A 21,626-nucleotide genomic window follows, 5' to 3' on the forward strand; every position below is an offset into this window, starting at 1 on the left:
CTGTGTAGTGGAGAGGTGGGTTTTTGACATTTGACACTGCTCTGTCTATTAAGCAGGGTCCTCACCTACATCAGGGGCCTGAAGGCTGGTGGCTCCATCCACACCACCTAGCCGCCAGAAACAGGGGTCCAAAGATAATTAGTACCTCCCAGTTCTTACAGCCAAAAGGATTTGGAGCCCATGGTCCAGCTGTGGAACCCCCCCTAACCTGTGTGCTCTAGAAAACACAGATGTGCTTCCCTCACAGATGCTCAGGGGACTGTTGTCAGCCTTCTGCCTTGCTCAGAGTGGAGCCCCCTTTTGCAACAAGATACCTGTGCCTACATTAAACATACCTGTTCCTCTAAGACTATAAGAGAGAGACTGTACCACACACTTAGTGACCAACTACCTGGAGACCTGAGCTGACTCCATTCAAGAAAAGTGGATGGACTCCTGGGCTCAAACAGCTGGTATAGCTCTAGCCATCTGGTGACAGGACGTTACAGCTTGAAAGGTGCAAAAAATGAAACTAGCTCACTCGAGCAACCTATTTGGGAATATCAAAACAAGAAGCTGGACACAGTAAACAAATATAAAATAAATTAATACAATAAATTATAGATGGATTGGAGACAATAGTCAACAACAAACCACATAAAGAAACAGACCATGATCACTTCAACAAGGTCCCAAAACAAAGAACAAAGGGATCCTCCAAACAAAGAGATATTCCTGGAATTACCAAAGGTAGAATACAAAAGATTACAGACCTCTTCAAAAGATCAGGAAGGAGATCAGGCAAAACGCAGAACAAACCAAGGAACACACAGATAAAGCAGTAGACGAAATTAAGATTATTCAAGAGCACAATGAAAAATTTAATAGGCTGCAAGAATTCATAGAGAGACAGCAATCAGAAATTCAAAAGATTAAGAATAGAGTTTCAAAATTAGACAACTCAATAGAAAGTCAGAGGAGCAGAACTGAGGAAATGGAATTAAGAATTAGTGAGACTGCAGATAAAACACTTGGCACCAATATTTCAAAGAAAAGTCAGATAAAAGAATATTAAAAAAATGAAGAAACTCTAAGAAATCACGTGGGACTCTATCAAGGAAAATAACCTACAAGTCCGTGAAGAATCAGAACAGGGAGGGAGAACAGAAAATACAAAGAGAATGGTTAATGATTTGCTGGCAGAGAACTTCCCTGATATCATGAAAGATGAGAAGATATCTACCTAAGATGCTCATCAAACGCCACATAAGGCAGATCCCAAAAGAAGGACACCAAGACATATTATAATCAAACTTGCCAGAACCAAAGATAAAGAGAGAATTTTAAGAGGAGGATAAACAAAAAGCCACCAACAAAGCAGACTCAATAAGGATAAGCTTGGACTACTCAGCAGAAACCATGCAGGGAAGAAGGCAATGGGATGACTTACATAAGGCAATGAAGGAAAAAAAAAAAAAAAACCGCCTGCAAAGGATCATATATCCAGCAAAACTGCCTCTCAGATATGAAGGTGAAATTAGGACGTTTCCAGATAAACGGAAGTTTAGGGAATTTGCAAAAACCAAACCCAAACTATGAGAAATACTAAAGGGACTTCTCTGGTTAGAGAATCAATAACATCAGATAACAACTGAAGACTACAACACAGGACAGAGCAACCAGATATCAACCCAGACAGGGAAATCACAAAAATAAAACAAGATTAAAAAAAAAAAAAATTCAAAACAGAGAAACAGCAATGTCATTATGTAAAAGATGATAACATTAAATTGATAAAGAGGGACTAAAAAATATAGTCATAGAGCTTTCATATGGAGTAGAAGTCAAGGCAATATAAAGAGACAAAATTTTGGTTTCAACTTAGAAAAATAGGGGGAGATACTAAGGAAACCACAAAGGAGACTAACAATCTTACACATAAAAAAAAGAGAGAAAAACATAAAGACTCAACAAAAACAAAATCAATAACAATGAAAAAGAGGAAAAGGCAATTTATAAAGAAAAACTACTCAGAACAAAAAATTAGGTGGAAAAAGAAACTGTCAACAACACTCTAAGAAAGACATCAAAATGACAGCACAAAACTCATACATAATTATGCAGAATGTAAATGGATTAAATGCACCAGTAAAGTGACACAGAGTGGCAGAATGGATTAAAAAAACATGATCTGTATATATGAAGCCTACAAGAGAAACATCTTAAAGACACAAACAAACTAAAACTCAAAGGATGGAAAAAATATATCAAGCAAACAGCAATCAAAAAAGAGCAGGAGGGGCAATATTAATTTCAGACAAAATAAACTTTAAAGTTAAAACTACCACAAAGGATAAGGAAGGACACAATATAATGACTAAAGGGACAATATACCAGGAGGATATAACCATATTAAATATTTACTCATCCAACCACAGGGCTTCAAGATACATAAAACAAACTCTAACAGCATTGAAAAGCAAGATAAACATCTTGACAATAATAGTCGGAGACTTCAACACACCACTTTTGGTGAAGAACAGAACATCCAGAAAGAAATTCAATAAAGACATGGAAGATCTAAATGCCAAAATCAATGAACTTGACCTCATAGACATATACAGAACCCTCCACCCAATAGCAATCAAGTATACTTTCTTTTCCAACACACATGGAACATTCTCCAGAATAGACCACATATTAAGTAATAAAATACGCCTTAACAGAATCCAAAACATCGAAATATTACGAAGCATCCTCTCTGACCATAAAGCCATAAAAGTAGAAATCAGTAACACAAAAAAACAGGGAAAACAAATCAAACACCTTGCTCAAAAATTACTGCATTATAGAAGAAATTAAGGATGCAATGAAAAATTCATAGAATCCAATGAGAATGAAAACACTTCCTATTAGAACCTTTTGGACACAGCTCAGAGGGCAATTTATAGCAATAAAAGGACCACATCCAAAGGGAAGAAAAGGCTAAAAGAATCATCCCTACAATTTGAACAAATAAAAAGAGAGCAACAAAAGAAACCCTCAGGCACCAGAAGAAAGCAAAAAATCATAATTAGAGCAGAATTTAATGAAATAGAGAACAGAAAAACAACAGAAAGAGTTAACAAGACCAAAAGCTGGTTCTTTGAAAAAATTCACAAAATCGATAAACCACTGGCCAAACTGACAAAAGAAAAACAGAAGAGGAAGCAAATAACCTAAATAACAAATGAGATGGGCTGTATCACAACAGACCCAAATGAAATTAAAAGAATCATATCAAATTACTATGAAAAACGGTACTCTAACAAATTTGAAAACCTAGAAGAAATGGACGAATTTCTAGAAACATGCTAACTACCTAAACTAACACAAACAGAGGTAAAACACCTATATAAACCCATAACAGAAGCAGAGATTGAAAAGGTAATTAAAAAACTCCCAATGGCTTTACTGGCCCTGATGGCTTTGCTGGAGAATTCTACCAAACTTTCAGAGAAGAGTTAACATCACTACTACTAAAGATATTTCAGAGCATAGAAAAGGTGGAATACTCCCAAAGTCATTCTATGAAGTCAGTGTATCCCTGATGCCAAAACCAGGTAAAAAAACCCATTGCTGTCAAGTCAATTCCAACTCCTAGCAACTGTATAGGACAGAGTAAAACTGCCCCATAGAGTTTCCAAGGAGTACCTGATGGATTCAAACTCCTGACCTTTTGGATAGCAGCTGTAGCTCTTAATCACTACGCCACCAGGGTTTCCAAAACTAGGTAAAGACACCATACATACATACACACATACATACATAAATAAATAAAATTACAGACCTATATCCCTCATGAACTTAGATGCAAAAATCGTCGACAAAATTCTAGCCAATGGAATCCAACAACATATCAAAAAAATCATTCACCATGACCAAGTGAGATCCATACCAGGTATGCAGGGATGGTTTAACATTAGAAAAACAATCGATGCAATCCATCATATAAATATAACAAAAGATAAGAACTACATGATCTTATTAATTGATGCAGAAAAGCAATTTGACAAAGTCCAACACCCATTCAGGAAACCCTGGTGGTGTAGTGGTTAAGTGCGGCTACCCAAAATGTTGGCAGTTTGAATCCACCAGGTGCTCCTTGGAAACTCTATGGGGCAGTTCTATTCTATCCGATAGGGTCGCTACGAGTTGGAATCGACTCGATGGCACTGGGTTTGGTTTGGTTTTGGTTAACACCCATTCATGGTAAAAACTCAGCAAAATAGGAATAGAAGGAAAATTCCTCAACATAATAAAGAACATTTATACAAAGCCAATAGCCAACACCATCCTAAATGGAGAGAGAATGAAAGCATTACCCTTTAGAACAAGAAACAGACAAGGATGCCCTTCATCACCACTCTTATTCAACACTGCTGGAGGTCCTTGCCAGAGCAATTAGGCCAGATAAATAAAGGACATCCAGATTGGTAAGGAAGAAGTAAAAGTATCTCTATTTGCAGATGACATGATCTTATACACAGAAAACCCTAAAGAATCCTCAAAAAAAAAAAAAAAATTATTGATACTAATACAATTTCCTATGCTTCTGATTATCTGGAGATGTCCTAACTTTTGCTTTCATATTTGCTGGATATATGATTCTTGGCTTGCAATTTTTCTCCTTCAATGCTTTATATATGTCATCCTGTTGCCTTCTTGCCTGCATGTTTTCTGCTGAGTAGTCTGAGCTTATTCTTATTGATTCTCCTTTGTAGGTAACTTTTTGCTTATCCCTGGCAGTTCTTAAAATTTTCTCTTTCTCTTTGGTTTTGGCAACTTTGATTATAATATGTCTTGGTAACTTTATTTTGGGATCTACCTTGTATGGGGTTCTATAAGCATCTTGGATAGATATCCTTTCATCTTTCACGATGTCAAGGAAGTTTTCTGCCAACAAATCTTCAACGATTCTCTCTGTATTTTCTGTTATCCCTACTTGTTCTGGTACTCCAGTCGCTCATAGGTTATTCTTCTTGATAGAGTCCCACATGATTCTTAGGATTTCTTCATTTTTTTAAATTCTTTCATCTGATTTTTCTTCAAATATATTGTTGCCAGGTGTTTTATCTTCAATTTCGCTAATTCTGACTTCCATCTCCTCAATTCTGTTCTGCTGACTTTCTACGGAGTTGTCTAATTCTGAAATTTTATTGTTAAGCTTCTGAATTTCTGATTGCTGTCTACGGATTCTTGCAGCCTATTCAAGTTTTCATGATGTTCTTGAAAAATCTTCTTAATTTCCTTGACTGCTTTAACTGTGTGTTCCTTAGCTTGTTCTGCATTTTGCCTCACCTCCTTCCTGATGTCTTGAAGAGTTCTGTATATTAATCTTTTGTATTCTACATCTGGTAATTCCAGGAGGACATATTCATCCAGAAGAGTCCTTGATTCTTTGTTTTGGGAGTTTGTTGAAGCAATCATGGTCAGCTTCTTTATGTGATTTGATATAGACTATTGTCTCTGAGCCACCTATAAGTTACTGTATTAATTTTATGTTTCCTCACTATGTCCTAGGGTCTTGTTTTGTTTTGATATAACCAAATAGGCTACTAGAGTGAGCTTGCTTATTTGCATCTTTGAAGCACTAATGTCCTGTTACCAGATGGCTAGAGCTGTTACCAGGTATATGAGTCTAGGAGCACATTCACTACTCTTGTATAGATTCAGCTCAGGTGTCTCAGTAGTTGGTCACCTAGTGTGTGGTGCAGGCTCTCACATACGATCTTAGAGATGCAGTGGTGATTGGTGTAAGCACTCATTTCTGGTAGCAGCAGGGGGTCACACTCTGAGGGAGGCAGGGGGTTGACAACCTTCCCCCAATGTCTGTAAGGAAGGCATGTCCCTCTTCTTTAGAGTGCTCTGGTGGGTGGGCTCTGCAGCCATACTATAGGCATCCAGTGCTTTTAATTGTAAGGGCTGGTAGGCACCACTTATCCTTGGAGCCCTGTCACAGGTAGCTAGGTCCTCAGGTCCCTGCTGTAGGTAGGTGAGGGCTCTGTTTAATAGGCAGAGTGGTATCAAATATTAAAAACCTACCTCTCCACTGCACAGCTGAAACAGTTACAGTCAGACCTCAAAGAGATTGGCCTTTGCTCTGTAACAGCCAGATCCTATCTGCTGTAATGGGGCCACCTGGATCTATGCAGGGGTGAAGGCAGAATCTGTGGACCCCTTGTGCCTGGACTGGAGCTGCTTCTGCCCTGAGTTTCCAGGTTAGGGGATCCGGCAGAGTATTTTCCCCCAATTTGTTAATTTGTTCCTTCTCCAAGGCCAGGGGAATGGCTCAGGAAGTGCAGCAGGACCTATCTCAGGCCCAGAGAAATCAACTATTAATGAAGCCAGATGCGGCAGAGGGAGAACGAATTAGATAGATAGGAGAGAGTTCTTTCAAAATGAGGAGCTATTAGATCCGAGCAGTAAATCAGACAAAATCACTTACCTTGTGTAGGGAGTGCTGTTTTCTCTCAGATTCCGGAGGCTTGTGTAGATTGTGTGCGCTGGTTCTGTGGTTGCACCAGGTGGCAGGTCTGTGGAACCTCGCTTGCCTTCTTTCATTGAAGTAGCTGTGTCCTAAATGCTACCACAAGCCCCACCAGAGGTTCAGGGGTTGTGCCACTTTGCTTGCCTTCTTTTGCTGAAGCACCCACGTCCTAAACGCTACCACCAGCTGCGTCGCAGTCACACGAGAGGGTCAGGGGTGCGCCACTTCGTTTGTCTCCTTTCGTTGAAGCAGGTGTGTCCCAGAACACTACCACCAGCCTTACCACAGGGGCTGCTCCTCACTGCTTCTGCAGCATCTCCTCCCCTCCCCCATCACCAGTCCAATTTTTTAACTTTGTCTTTGATGCTCAGGGTTTCTAGCTTGTCATATATATAATCTATTCACTTGTTTTTATCTCATCTTTGTTGTAAGAGGGACCACCGGAAGCGTCTGACAACTCCGCCATCTCAGCCCCACTGCCTAGAGTTGGTCTTAATTACATGAATGGAGTCAAGCTTTTAGGACCTTCATTTACTGATGTGGCTCAACTCAAAATGAGAAGAAACAGCTCCAAACATCCATTAATAATCAGAACTTGGAATGTATGAAGTATGAATCTCAGAAAACTGGTAGTCATCAAAAATGAAATGGAAAGCATAAACATCGATATCCTATGCATTAGTGAGCTGAAATGGACTGATACTGGCCATTCTCAATTAGACAATCATATGGTCTACTATGCCAGGAATGACAAATTGAAGAGGAATGGCATTGCGTTCATCATCAAAAAGGAACATTGCAAGATCTATCCTGAAGTGCAGTGCTGTCAGTGATAGGATAATATCTGTCTTAGTCATCTAGTGCTGCCATAACAGAAATACCACAAGTGGATGGCTTTAACAAAGAGAAATTAATTTTCTCACAGTCTAGTAGGTTACAAGTCCAAATTCAGGGTGTTGGCTCCAGGGAAGGCTTTCTCTCTCTGTCAGATCTGGAGGAAGGTCCTTGTCCTCAATCTTCCCCTGATCCAGGAGCTTCTCATGTGCAGGGGCTCCATGTCCAAAGGACATGCTCTGCTCCTGGTACTGTTTTCTTGGTGGTATGAGCTCTTCAACTCTCTGCTTGCTTCCCTTTCCTTTTATCTTTTGAGAGATGAAAGGTGGTACAGGCTACACCCCACGGATACTACCTTTACCTTGGATCAGGGACGTGACCTGAGTAAGGGTGGTGTTACAATCCCACTTAATCCCCTCGACATAAAATTACAATCACAAAATGGAGGACAACCACACAATACTTGGAATCATGGCCTAACCAAGTTGACACATATTTTTTGGGGTGTCGCAATCCAATCCATGACAATATCCACATGCCTACAAGGAAGACCAATTAATATGACTATTATTCAAATTTATGTATCAACCACTAAGGCCAAAGATGAAGAAATTGAAGATTTTTACCAGTTTCTGCTGTCTGAAGTTGATCAAACATGTAATCAAGATGCATTGATAATGACTGGCAACTGGAATGTAAAAGTTCTAAACAAAGAAGAAGAATTGATAGCTGGAAAACATGGCCTTGATAGAAAGTTATAGGAATCCTAAAGAGATAACGTGTGCATTTTCTTAAGTAACTGGAGTATTCAGGAGAGGCCTACAGACCCGTTCCTATTCTGCAGTTTGTTAAAGAATAGCAGAAACCTTAATCTGAAGTAGCTGAAAACAGGAGTGGAAAAGGAAGCATGTAGGGCAAGTTCTTAGTACCCTCTGAAGATGATCTTGGAGATAACTGAACAGTAATTCAGGGAATTTAAACCAGCAGGGCAAACCTTTTCTTTGATAGGCATCTTGGCCAGGACACCTGTAACTGGAGCCCTTTACTCAAGTTGTGGGAGTCACTTTTACAGCTGTAGAAAATCCCACCATCAAGAAAGACACAGGTTTCAACCAGGCTGAAGTGTCAAACAGCACAGAACTCAAAGTTCACTTACCTCAAGGCATTTCATTACATAGTGCAGAAGATTCTAGAACTCTGCTGTTCAGTATATTAGTTATAAACCACATATGGCTATTTAAATTTAAATCAATTAAAGTTAAATAAAAACAAAAATTCATTTCCTTAGTCACACTAGGCACATTTCAAGCCACATGTGGCTACCATATTGAACAGCACAGAAATAAAACATCCATCACTGTAGAAAGTTTTAAAGAACAGCACTATTCTAGAATACCGTTGGCACAGATGCATTATGGGTTAAGTAGGCATGTGTGAGCTGCCCTGGCAACTACAGAATGTAATTAATATATCTAAGGGAAGATATGAGTTACAAACAAGCTAAAGTAACTCAAATTGGAGACTGTCTTCAACCACGCTTTCTATTCAATATCCTCGAAATTTTAATTTATGTCATTGTTAATATTATAATTAAACAGACAAGAAACCTAAATCAGAATGATAACTAACTTGCCTGAGGCAACTCTTTATCTGTAACTGCAGCAGAATATCAAGTATATTTCCCTGTATACTAATTACCCCTAAAGTTCCAAGAATCCTATCAGCAATAGAACCTGATATAGTTAGTGTCTTGCACAGGAATGTATTCAGTATTTGTTGTATAAATGAATGAATGAATGAATAGGTTGTAAGGAGAAGTGAAGAGTAAAATGGGGGTCCCTAGGTGGCACACATGGTTAAAGTGCTGTACTGCCAATCAAAAGGCTAAAGGTTTGAGCACACAGAGGCACCTCAGAAGAAAGGCCTGGAGATCTACTTCCAAAAAATCAACCAGTGAAACCCGTATGGAATATGGTTCTACTCGGACACACATGAGGTCGTCATGAGTCAGAGTCCTGCACCTAGTTAGGAGTAAAACAAAGGTAGAAATAGGAGAACATGACTAACAGCCTCAGAAGTAAAATTGTAGCCATGGAAGTGCTAAGGGTAAATTGCAACTTCGACCACTCATTCCTCATAAAACATTTGATGCTTACCTTATTCTCTTGCCTTCTTAATTAATGCTGATATCTCTCATTTTTACCATTTTAGTTTATCTGAACATAAAGGCTTCCCTACCTACTCCACCACATCACTGCATTTAAAGCAAACCACCTGGGCTTGTTTACAATACACAGGCCCACTTCCCTGGGGGCTCATTTGCCCTACCCCAGACTTTCCCTCAGAGAGCTGAGATTTAAGTAAAGGCCCTCTGTATCCCAACCAGAAAAATGCGTTTCATCGCCAAAGAAGTTGCCCTCCAACTTCAACAAAGAAAGGAATAAATGTAATGTTGACATAAGATGGCAGTATGGGAGACAAGGAATGATCACTTAAGTTCAAATTAGTCAAATTTTGTACTGCGTGTCTGTCTTAGTTTTCTCTGAAAGCTAGAATGTGACCAGCCTTTTCTGATGTTTTCCAACCCTCCCTGCCGCACCCCTCAAAAAACAAAAACCAAACCAAAACACTTCTTAAGCTGTGTTCATTACTTACGGGAGATTCACTGACTCCAAAGATGTCCCTGACATCCCTGACAGACTGCTTGTTCTTTTTTCTCATGGTCTGAGTATAGGTGTTGTATCTCTTTTTCACTGCAGCTGCTTGGGTTCGAGTCAATGTAGAGAGCAAGGCCTTCCCATCCTCCTCCTCATCGCCTGAGATCAGAGTTGACAAACCCACGTCTTGCAACCATTCTGCTTCAAGTTCTCCTTCTGTAAAATAACATTATTGGGAGAAGGTTAGCAACATATTTGGCACAACTGGACATGTATACCTCTAGGTCTGTGCATATCACCCAATAAGAAACACTTTTAAGCAATATATGAAGATTGTCTTAATAAAAACCGAAAACCCAATGCTGTAGACTCGATTCCGACTCATGGTGACCCTATAGGACAGAGTAGACTGCCCCATAGAGTTTCCAAGGAGCACCTGGTGAATTTGAACTGCCAACCTCTTGGTTAGCAGCTGTAGCACTTAACTACTACGCCACCACGGTTTCCATCGTCTTAATAGTACAGTCAAAAAAACACCGACTTTTTAAACAGAAACTTTAGTGAATAAACATAGCAAGGAATACAAACTTTGCAAAAATAGTTTGGAAAAAATCACAAACTAATGGCTCTAGTCCTTAACCAGCAAAAATCAGCAATTCCTGAGGAGTGGGAGCATTAGATTATTAGTTAGCACATATAATACTCAGGATATTCGGTTCTCATTCTCTCTCTCTCTATATATATTGGTGTTATTGTGTTTTTGGTTTGTAACTCTTTTTTTCCTATGGTTTAAAAGGCACATGCCTAAACGATAATTATAAATCTGTTTTAATGAGCAAACAGTGTATGAAGATGTGATCTGTGACGATAATATAAAGACGGAGTGTTTGCTTTTGAAACTAAACTGGTATTATTCAAACTAAATCATTAAATGTTTACGATAATTGTAACCCCCAAAGTAGACACTAAGAAAATAACTTAAAAAAATACAGAAAAGGAAAGATGAAGAAAATCAAAAAGGCACACTACAAAAATTCAACTAAATGATAATAAGTTTAAAAAGCAGTAAAGGAGGAAATGAGAGGGAAAAAACATATAAGACATATAGACCATAATAGCTAAATGGCAGAAGTAAACACTTCCTTATCAGTAATTACTTTAAATGTAAATGGAAGACTGTTTTTTTTTCCCCACAGTAATTATGGGAAAGGCCTAGGAGTATGAATGAAAAGTCTGTATTATAATTTTTAAAGAGATCAAATTTTAAAATATTTTCTAGTAAAGTTTCTAACTGGGAAACTTGGTAAGATAAATAAATAATTTTCCTTGTCAGAGAGGTAAATATAAACCATCTCTAGACTACTTATTTTTTGAAAAATGATAAAATATAGATATTTGTACTAAGAGAAAAGAGTGGATTAATACATAAGTGGATTTTTAATCACTTAAATGTAGGTTCAAATCTCAGTGGCACCATTTACTAGCTGGGTGGCTTTGGTAAATTTTCCCATAATCTCCAGGCTTCAGTGTCCTCTCTGCAAAATGGAGGTAATAAGAAGAAAAGCATTAGGTTGCTGTGAGGGTTACTTTATCAATGTATTCATGACAGATGGCAAAGAAAAAACCAAAACCAAACCCGCTGCAGTCGAGTCGATTCCAAATCACAGCGACTCTATGGGACAGAGTAGAACTGCCCCATAGAGTTTCCAAGGAGCGCCTGGAGGATTCAAACTGCTGACCTTTTGGTTAGCAGCTGTAGCATCTAACCACTACGCCACCCACCAGGGTCTGGGACAAAGTAGGTGTCCAGTAAATGTTCTCTTACTTTTCTCCTTATTCTGAACATCAAGTTATCTTTCATTTTTTCAAAAAGCAATTCAAAAGCTTAAAATTCATCATAATGAGAATCAATTGCTATTGTAAATGAGATGTGGGGAAATAAAGAATTGAGAATAAGGATGTCATGTAACAGAGAATCCTCTACACTTCGACTTCTGGGAACTGTGTATCGCCTGAAGAGGTTTGTTTAAACAAGCAGATTAGACTGATTTGTAAATAACATATCAAAGCATCAGTCAGGAGTTCTGGAGTCTGCTTATATTATTGCTTCATTTGTATATAAACAAAGACTTCTAAGGGCTTGACAGGTCTAATCTCTTACCTAGGTAAATGTTTGATTTGATACCATGTTTTTCTTTTTCATTTGCTTTTTAAGCCTTCCCTTTCACAGAAAATGCAAAACAAAAAAACCCTACAGCTGTTATGTCAATTCCAACTCACAGCGACCCTATAAGACAGAGGAGCACTGCCCCATAGGGTTTCCAAGGCTGTAATCTTCACGGAAGAACTGCCATATCTTTCTCCTGTGAAACTGCTGGTGGCTGAAACCGCTGTCCTTTTACTTAGTAGCCAAGTGCTTGACCACTGTGCCACAAATAGCAACAGACATCTAAAACAATAAACCTTTTAAATTAGTGAATTTTACCCAGAAGGTTTCCTTTACTTAAGCTGTAGATGTTCATTTCTGAGGACAAAATTTTACAAATGCAGTATAAATATTAAATTTTAAAAAATTGGATTTTTTTCCCCTTTCTCTGTAAGGAGTAAGGAAATAGCAGGAGGGAAGAATAATTGGTAAGGCGAAAGTTAAAACCCCAGTGTGACTGACCTCCTAGCCCAATTTTTTACATACACTACTGATTTTGTTAGGGAGCCCTGGTGGAACAGTAGTTAAGGCTCAGCTGCTACCCAGAAGGTTGGCGATTGGAACCCACCAGCCGCTCCAAGGAAGAAAGCTGTGGCAGCTGGCTTCTGTAAAGATTACAACCCTGGAAACTCTGTGAGGCAGATCTACCCTGTCCTATAATGCCACAATGAGCCAGAATCCACTTAACAACAACAGGTAGGGGTTTTGTTAGCTGCTGGCGAGTGGGTTCTAACTCATAGTAACCTTATGTACAACAGAAGGAGATGTTGCTCGATCCTGTGCCATTCTCACAATAGTAGGTATTTTTGTGCCCATTGTTGCAACCACTGTGTCCATCCATCTCGCTGTCTCTTTTTTTCACTGACCCTCTGCTTGTGAATGTAATGATGTCCTTCTCCAGGTATTGGTCCCTTCTGATAGCATGTCAAAAGTAAGCGAGACAAAGTCTCGCCATCCTTACTTCTAAGAAGCATCCTGGCTGCACTTCTTGCAAGACTGATGTCTTAGCCTGGGTTCTCTAGAGAAGCAAAACCAGTGAAGCATAACTCCAAAATCCATTGCTGTCACTTTGATTCCGACTCATAGGGACCCTATACAACAGAGTAGAGATTCCCCATAGGGTTTCTAAGGAGTAGCTGGTGGATTCAAACTGCTGAGCTTTTGGTTAGCAGCCAAACTCTTAACCACTGTGCCACAAGGGTTCCCTGTGAGGCATATACATATATGTATATATATATAGGAGATGGCTTATGCAGTTGTAGAGGCTGGAAAGTCCCAAGCCTGTGGGTCAGGCATCAGACTGGAGGCTTTTCCTGACTCAGTAGCTGCAGGGCTGATAAACCCAAGATCAGCTTACGGGTTGCGGAGGCCGTCGAATCCAAGATTGGCAGGCAAAATGGCAGGCTGCTGGCTCAAGGTCCGAGAAACACAGGTCAGAATATGATGAGCCAGATGTAGGATCCAGAGAAAGCAAGTGAGCTTTGCCAGAATATCCATATGTATTTGGATGTAGACCGCATCCTAGAGGAAACGCCTCTTACAACTGATTGGCTGATTACATCAGATCACATCATGGAGGATGACTACATTATTACATAACTGCCAAACCACTGGGAATTACGGCCCAGCAAAGCTGACACACAACATTAACCTTCACCAAAGTTTGGTTCATTCTTATGGCAGTCTATGGTATATTCAATATTCTTTGCCAACTCCACAATTCAAATGTGTCAATTCCTCTTCAGTTCTTCTCTTTCCTTGCCCAGCTTTTGAATACATATGAGGGGTTAGGATGGCCTAAATCCTTGGACTCTGACTGCAGAAGATGTAGAATAAGTATGCTCCATGGTATATATCAATGTTACTCCTGTTTGCTGAATTATGAGCAATGCAATTCTGTGCTCATTACTCCAGTTGCCAAATGCGTGTTTTCAACATTGACTGATCCTTTGATTTTCAGCTCCATATATCCAATTTCCTACTCAACTACTTGGATTTATCAATCATATGTCAAACTTAACATGTTCAAAACTGAACTCATATTTTTCATTTTCAAGTGTAGTTCTGTGCCAGTATTCCATAATTTCAACAAATGAAACCCACTATCCATCTAAGTTGGCAAGTGAGTAACCCAGGAGTCCTTTTTTACTCTTCACTCTCTCTCATGGCTCAAAAGCAATGCATCACCAAGACCTTTTGATATTATCTCCTTATTATATCTCAAAATTGCCCACTTTATCTCTTCTGTCATAACTCTGGTCCAACTATCATCATCTTTCACCTGGACTACTGCAATTACCACCCAAAAGTTCTCCCCTCAGACCTTCTTAATCCCCTTCCAATCTATTTTCCATATTGTAACTAAATTAGTTCTTTCAAAATATAAATCTATTACCCCTTTCTAAAATAATGCTACATTTTTCCTTGCTCTTGGGATTAAGGAAAAAAAAAAAAAACCCTTGATATGGCCTATAAGATATAAAGCCGCTTACCTTTTTGGCCACAGTTTATACCATACTCTACTTACCCTCTGTTTTCAGCAATGCTAGCCTACTTTTGGTTTCTCAAAAATCTATGCTGTATTTTCTTACAAACCTTTGGACATGCTGATTCTTTCAATCCTTCAGATCTCAGTTTATACATCCCTTCCTCAATGAAGTCTTTTTTTCCTAAACCCCTCAGATGAGCTCAGGTCCTACCGTTAGGACCTATCTATCCATCTATGCCAATACTGCTGCTTTTCTTTTTTGTTCAAATAATTTCCCCCCAAAAGATATATCTATTTTTATGATCATTTCATTAATTACTTTCTCTGTCACCAGATTATAAACTCCATAAAGAAGGAAACATTTCAGCTTTGCTTATAACTCCAACACCAACACCTACCAGAGTGCCTGACACATAGTAGGTTCACATGTTTGTTGAATTAATTAAATAATTAATTTTTAATTGAAATATAGAGTTAAGGAAATTATTCCAGTAAGTCAGGAAAATGATGGGTACAAAACATCGGTTTCTTCAAATCAGTGTAGCTATCACTGAAAGTCCACAGGTTAGTAAATTTGCTGGGGAAACATATCAATAATTGGATAAAAATTTTCAGTACACACGGCATTGCCAGGAGTTGGAATCAACTTGATGGCAACTAACAGCAACAAAATCTGGAGGTTGGATCTAAATAACAGTCCAGTGCAGAACAATTATAACAATCATGAACTCTGAATAAAATACATAAAATAACTATTTGAAGGTAATAGAGAGGAACGAAACACAGGCAGAAACTGAGAAAATAATCAAATTCTTATAAATGGAAACTTACTGGGTGAGATTTGCATTTATACAGTTTTTCCGCTGTGGGCAATTTTCAATCTCTACAGTACACAGTGGCTAGAATGCAAATAGGGGTCAAAAGACAAAGTATGGGATTATCAGAACAGCTGGAAAGTGACGGACATGTTCCTGATAAGAGGGAGCCTCAAAATCTGTGCATAAACTCTGACAAAATCCTTGACTAAACCCTGAACTAAAAATATGTGTGGGAGACTCCAAGCATACCAGTAAAAAACAACATCTGGAAGGCTAAATAACTGACCAATATTGCAGATGCTGCACAGACAGGAAAGACAGAGGTGGGAGTATGGGTCCAGTCAAGTTAACTGTTTGCTAGAACTAAAATTAACTACCTGTAGAGGAAGGCATTGGAATACAGAGTCTCTGAAACATATCAATCATGTAGTCTAAATGTATTCAAAAAGAAAACAAAAAATGGGCTCATTTATCAAGAGAAAAAGTAGTCAATAGAAACTGACTCTGGGATGACACTGATCGTGAATAAGAACTTTAAAGCAGTATATATGTATGTGTATATACATACACATACATGCATATACATATACATACATATATACATATACCCCAACCAAACTTGTTGCCGTCGAGTCAGTTCCGACTCATAGCAACCCTATAGGCCAGGTTCGAACTGCCCTATAGGATTTCCAAGGAGTGGCTGGTGGATTCATACTGCCAATTGTTTGCTGAGCAGCCAAGCTCTTGACCACTGTGCCACCAGGGCTCCATTTATATATTGGCATAGGAGTAGTGATTCAGTGGTAGAATTCTTGCTTTCCACGCGGGAGACCTGAGTTTGATTTCCAGACAATACGTCTCATGCACGGTCACCACTTATCTCTCAGTGGAGGCTTGTGTGTTGTTATAATGCTGAACAGATTTTAGCAGAGCTTCCAAACTAAGACAGACTAGGAAGAAAGGCCTGGTGATCTACTTTTGAAGACCTATTCACATCAGTACCATCCACAATTGATCATGGAGATGGTGCAAGGTTGGGTAGCCTTTCATTTTGTTGTTCATGGGGTTGCCGTAAGTTGGGGGCCAACTTGATGGCAGCTAAAAGTTAACAGCAACATGTTGTTCCTGTGTGCTGTCAAGTCTATTTTGACTTATAACAATCCTATAAGTCAGAGTGAAGCTCTGGTAGTGCAGTGGTTAAGTGTTTGGATACTAACCAAATGGTTGGCAATTCGAGTTCACTAGCCACTCCTTGGAAACACTATGGGGCAGTTCTACTCTGTCCCATAGGGTTGCTATGAGTTGGAATCTATTTCATGGTACATAACAACAATATATGACAGAGTAGAACTGCCCCATTGGGTTTTCTAGACTGTAATTTTTACGGTAGCAGACCTCCAGGTCTTTCACGTGCAGTGCCACTTGGTGGGTTCACATGCTTAACCACTGCACAACAAAGGCTCCTATATATATATACCCTTATTCAGTCCACTAGGAAACCCTGATGGGTCAGCAATTCAAGCTCACCAGGCACTCCTTGGAAATTCTATGGGGCAGTTCTACTCTGCTCTATAGGGTTGCTATGAGTTGGAACCAACTCGACAGCAATGGGTTTCGTTTTGTTGTTGTTGTTGTTATTCAGTCTACTAAGAGGGCCTTGGAAGAGCATAACCCTTCAAAGCAACAAGCATCAAGCATCAGCTAGTGACCAGATCTTGGCTTCCAAATATCATTCTATACTAAAAAGAAGCAAGGCCCCTAGAGAAATGTCTGATTCAAGGGTGACACAAGAAAAATACAAGCCTAGATCATCTTGCACCAGAGAGGAAGGAAATGTTGCAAGAAAGATGAGATGTTTCAAAAGGGTATAGAGGTCAGTTTAAAGTGGCTTTCACTGGTCAAATCTGGGACAATTTGAGCATCAGAATAAATGACAGTAAAAGATTATAACCTCCTAAATAAACCAGGAGTCCATTCTGATATAAAAAAATAATTTGATAGCAACTTTGTACTGATGCATGCATAAAATGTAGACATTGTCCATTTGACAACAGAACAAAGCACAGGACAAGAAGGGTAAACGGAATTATGGAAGAGTCTTACATTTTATATGAAAATGCATAATATTTGCTCTAAGTAGACTGTGATAAATTAGGGACGAATATTGTAATACTCAATTAGTCCCTAAAAAAATCAAAGCAGTATAGCTAAAATGCCAACCGAACCGAAAAAAACAAACCTACTGTCGCCGGGTTGATTCTAACTCAGCCACACTATAGGACAGAGCTGCCCCACAGGGTTTCCAAGGAGTGGCTGGTGAATTCAAACTGCTGACCTTTTGGTTAGCAGCCAAGCTCTTAACCACTACACCACCAGGGCTCTAAAATGCCAACAGAGAAATTTAAAAGAAACATAATAAGACAGTAAGAGAATGGAAAAAGATACCATGCAAAAAATAACTGTAAGAATGCTAGAATGACTATATCAATATTAGACAAAGCAGACTATAAGACAAGGGATATTACCAGAAGTATTGAGGAGGGGGATTTCATAATGATAAAATGGGTTATTCAATAAAGAGGAATAACAGTCGTTAACATGCATGTACCTAATAACAGATCTTCAAAATACAAGAAGCAAAAATTGACAGAATAAAAGGAAAACACAGACAAATCCACAATCAGTTGGCGATTTTAACAACCCACTCTCAGTTACTGATAGAAGAATTAGACAAAAAATAGTAAGGACACAATAGATGTGATCAAAAGTATCAACCACTTTGCTCTAATTGGCAATTAGACAACGGTAGAACATGTTTCTTGACCAAGACGGACCATATCCTGGACCATAAAATAAGTCTAAATAAATTCCAAAAGGTTGAAATCTTATGAACTGTGTTACCTAATCATAACACGAATAACTTAGTAACCAATAACAATGAGGTACCTAGAAAATTGGAAATTAAGCAACACATAAGAAAAATGAGAAAACATTTAACTGAATGATAATGAAAATAGACCCAATGGTGTTCGATTTAAAGTAGAGGTTATCGGTTTTTAATACAGAGCTAGCTAGCTAAACAGTAAGAAAAAAGGAGTAGGAGGATAAGATGAGTTTTCCTTTATGTGTCTTTCTGCCTTGCTGGATACAAAAGGCAAAACGTTAGGTAGGAAGTGAATAAGAACACACTTCACTGGTGGAGGAGAGGTTCCCTTGAAATTGATCCTCACTAAATGTGTTGAGGGGCTTTTTATTTCTAACAGTGTACAGTGTTGTGGTATATTGGAACTACTATTTCACAGACCTGAGAAAGAAAGATCTGTAGTAAAGGGAATGAATAATAAAAAGGCTTTTTAGCTTCAGTGTATCTTGGTAGTTGTCTTGAGGTTAATCACAGGCTAATGAAAACATTCTTCGGTGTACACTTGCTGAATTGCCTTTGGTCTTTCTTGGATTTCTTATGTATTTACTTTTTGATAGGTAAGGCATGGAGGAGATGGCCTACGCTTTCAATAAAAAGTAAATAATTTTATTTTTTCTCTTCTTTTTTGGTCCTCAATGTTCTTTTACTGTATTTTTACACAAATAATGCATGCCTTCTATGTTTGTTTGCCATCAGCTCCCTCCCCCTTCAAGATATTTTCATAAGCACTTCTATGCCAATTTTATTTGTGTAAAGCTATAGTATTTCCCTTTTCTGCTATTTAGTTTCACTGACAACTAATTCAGTTTCACTGACATGGCTTTTGCTTTATGGTGTATGAGAAAATTGGTCTCTAAATACACTAATATCAGTAAATACTTCAAAGTCAAATATTACCCTCAAATTACACTAGCAGAATTTTTTTCTGTCTCTCTCTCATTGTCATTTATTTTTGTTATTGGTAATCTGTATTCAAATACACAGATGCCAAAAACCAAAACCAAACCCACTGCTGTCGAGTCAATTCAGACTCATAGCGACCCTATAGGATGGAGGAGAACTGCCCAATAGTTTCCAAGGCACACCTGGCAGATTTCAACTGCCGACCTCTTGGTTAGCAGCCATAGATAGCACTTAACCACTATGCCACCAGGGTTTTCATAGATGCTAAAGTCACCAAAATTCAAATACTCAGTTTGCTTGATGACAATGAATCAAATGAATAGATAAGCACAGCAACCTTAAGTAGCTATATGTAATGGGTCCATTGAATTTTGCTGGGAGTAAGAGAGGCCCAGTCTTCCTTCAGGTTAGTCACCTTGGCTCAAAGCCAGCCTGATCCAGTCCAGGAAAAAAAAAAAAAAAAAAAAACAGTTGTTGTTTAGTCAACTCTAATTCACGGAGACCCCATGCATGTCAGAGTAGAACTGTGCTCCAAAGGCTTTTCAATAGATGATTTTTCAGAAGTAGATCACCAGGCCTTTCTTTTGAGGCACCTCCAGGTGGACTTGAACCTCCAACCTTTTGGTTAGTGGCCAAACACATTAACCATTTGTGCCACCCAGGGCCTCCGGAACCAGTCCAGTGTAGATAAACCAAAATGAGCAGAGTTCGTATACTGAATTCTACCGATTCTTGCATTAAACTAAGAAGTAGCTTCTGTAAGCCAACAGCCCCAAAGAGAGAGACAATGAAAGACAGTGAGCACAAGAGGCAACAAATTGAGCTCCTTACCATCCACAGGCTTGACCTCCGTTGGTGTTTGCTCATCTTGTCCTCCCATGCAGCTCTCTTTAATACTTTCTATTTCACGCCAGAAATCCTCCATAGAGGCGCTGCTGTCTACGGAGGCTTGTGAGTTGGAGCGGCTAAATGCAGGAGGATGTAAAGACTCATTGGAGAGCATCCTGTTAATTCTTCGGCAGCAAGGAATGGATTTTCTGAGGAAAGATGAATATCTGAATGAAAATCAGGGTCATTTATTTTATAAATTACACAATTTAACATAAGTTTTTAAAATCAGTGTAGAAACAGAGTTAGTGTGGCAGTGAGGGGTTTGAGGGAATGATCGCCATTCAGTGGCCACCCTTCTTTTCTACTAAATAATTTTTACTTCATAATGGAGTCCCTGGGTGGTACAGACAGTCAAAACACTCAGCTGCTAACTGAAAGGTTGGAGGTTTGAGTCTACGCAGAGGTCTCGGAAGAAAGGCCTGGTGATCTACTTCTGAAAATTCAGCCGTTGAAAACCGTGTGGAGCACAGCTCTACTCTGATACACATGGGGTTACCAGGAGTCCGAATCCACTTGACAGCAGCTATTTTTCTTAATACTTCATAACTGTGTGGCCACATAGGAATTACCATGAAATATTTTTATAATTTTCACACACTCAAGAAGTGGAAAGTTATTTGTATTAGTCAAAACACATATAGAACAAGTTTGTCTCTTTAAAGCGTCCAAGTTGATGACAGAGAAGGGTGTGAAAGTCGGCTGCTGGGATAATATTAGTAAAGGGAAATAATCTTTAATGTCAGGTGGGAAACCTACATTAGGACAGGGAAGAGGGCAGAGCCCAGAAGACAGAGTCCCATGGTTGGTCTGGAAGGATGAAGCCACCACTACGGACAGTGTCCAGCAGCTGAGGCTAGTACAGGTTCCTACTATCAGTGCATAACAGGACCACCACCAGTCCAAGGGCCGAAGAGCGAGAGCAAGACACAGACTTACCTCACAGGCTTGTGGGAGGACTAAATGAATTACCACATGCAAAGCATTTAGAACATAAAAATGTTCAACAAATGTGAGTTAAAAAAAAGCAGGAGACACATTAGGACAGATACATGCCAAAATGCTGGAGTTCTGGGAGATTTTAGTGACTTAACATAAAAATAAAACAAAATATTTGGCTTCCATGATTAGCAAACATTATATTTTCTAGGAGCAGAATGTTTGATTAACTAGAACATGTCGGTTCTCAACTATGGAGAATAACTGAGTTACTTTATGCTTTAGGATATTCTATTTTTGTTCATACATGGTTTTCAAATTTGGTGTGGGTGTGTAACTCCTTTCAAAGAATCTCCACCAAGCTTGCCTTCTCCTCGAGTTCAGGTGGAACTGAATCAAAAGGCTGAGATCACCACTAAACCGACGTGTGGTCTGAGCTGCTTCACTGAAAACGAATACTCA

General features: G+C 39.0%; 1 protein-coding gene across 1 annotated transcript in view; it reads right to left on the reverse strand.

Annotated features, from left to right (window-relative positions):
* The window catches only part of ARHGAP28 (Rho GTPase activating protein 28), a 102,781-nt gene extending 82,394 nt beyond the window's left edge, over positions 1–20,387 (reverse strand). Inside the window, exons 1-2 of the mRNA XM_010586826.3 lie at positions 20,169–20,387; positions 9,998–10,215 (exon numbers count right to left, since the gene is read on the reverse strand). Coding sequence (XP_010585128.1) covers positions 9,998–10,215; positions 20,169–20,340 — 390 coding nt within the window. The 5' untranslated portion in view covers positions 20,341–20,387. The remainder of the gene's footprint in view (positions 1–9,997; positions 10,216–20,168) is intronic.
* Between the last annotated feature and the right edge of the window lie 1,239 nt (positions 20,388–21,626).

This window comes from Loxodonta africana, chromosome 11, assembly GCF_030014295.1.
Source record: "Loxodonta africana isolate mLoxAfr1 chromosome 11, mLoxAfr1.hap2, whole genome shotgun sequence".
Taxonomy (NCBI): Eukaryota; Metazoa; Chordata; class Mammalia; order Proboscidea; family Elephantidae; genus Loxodonta; species Loxodonta africana.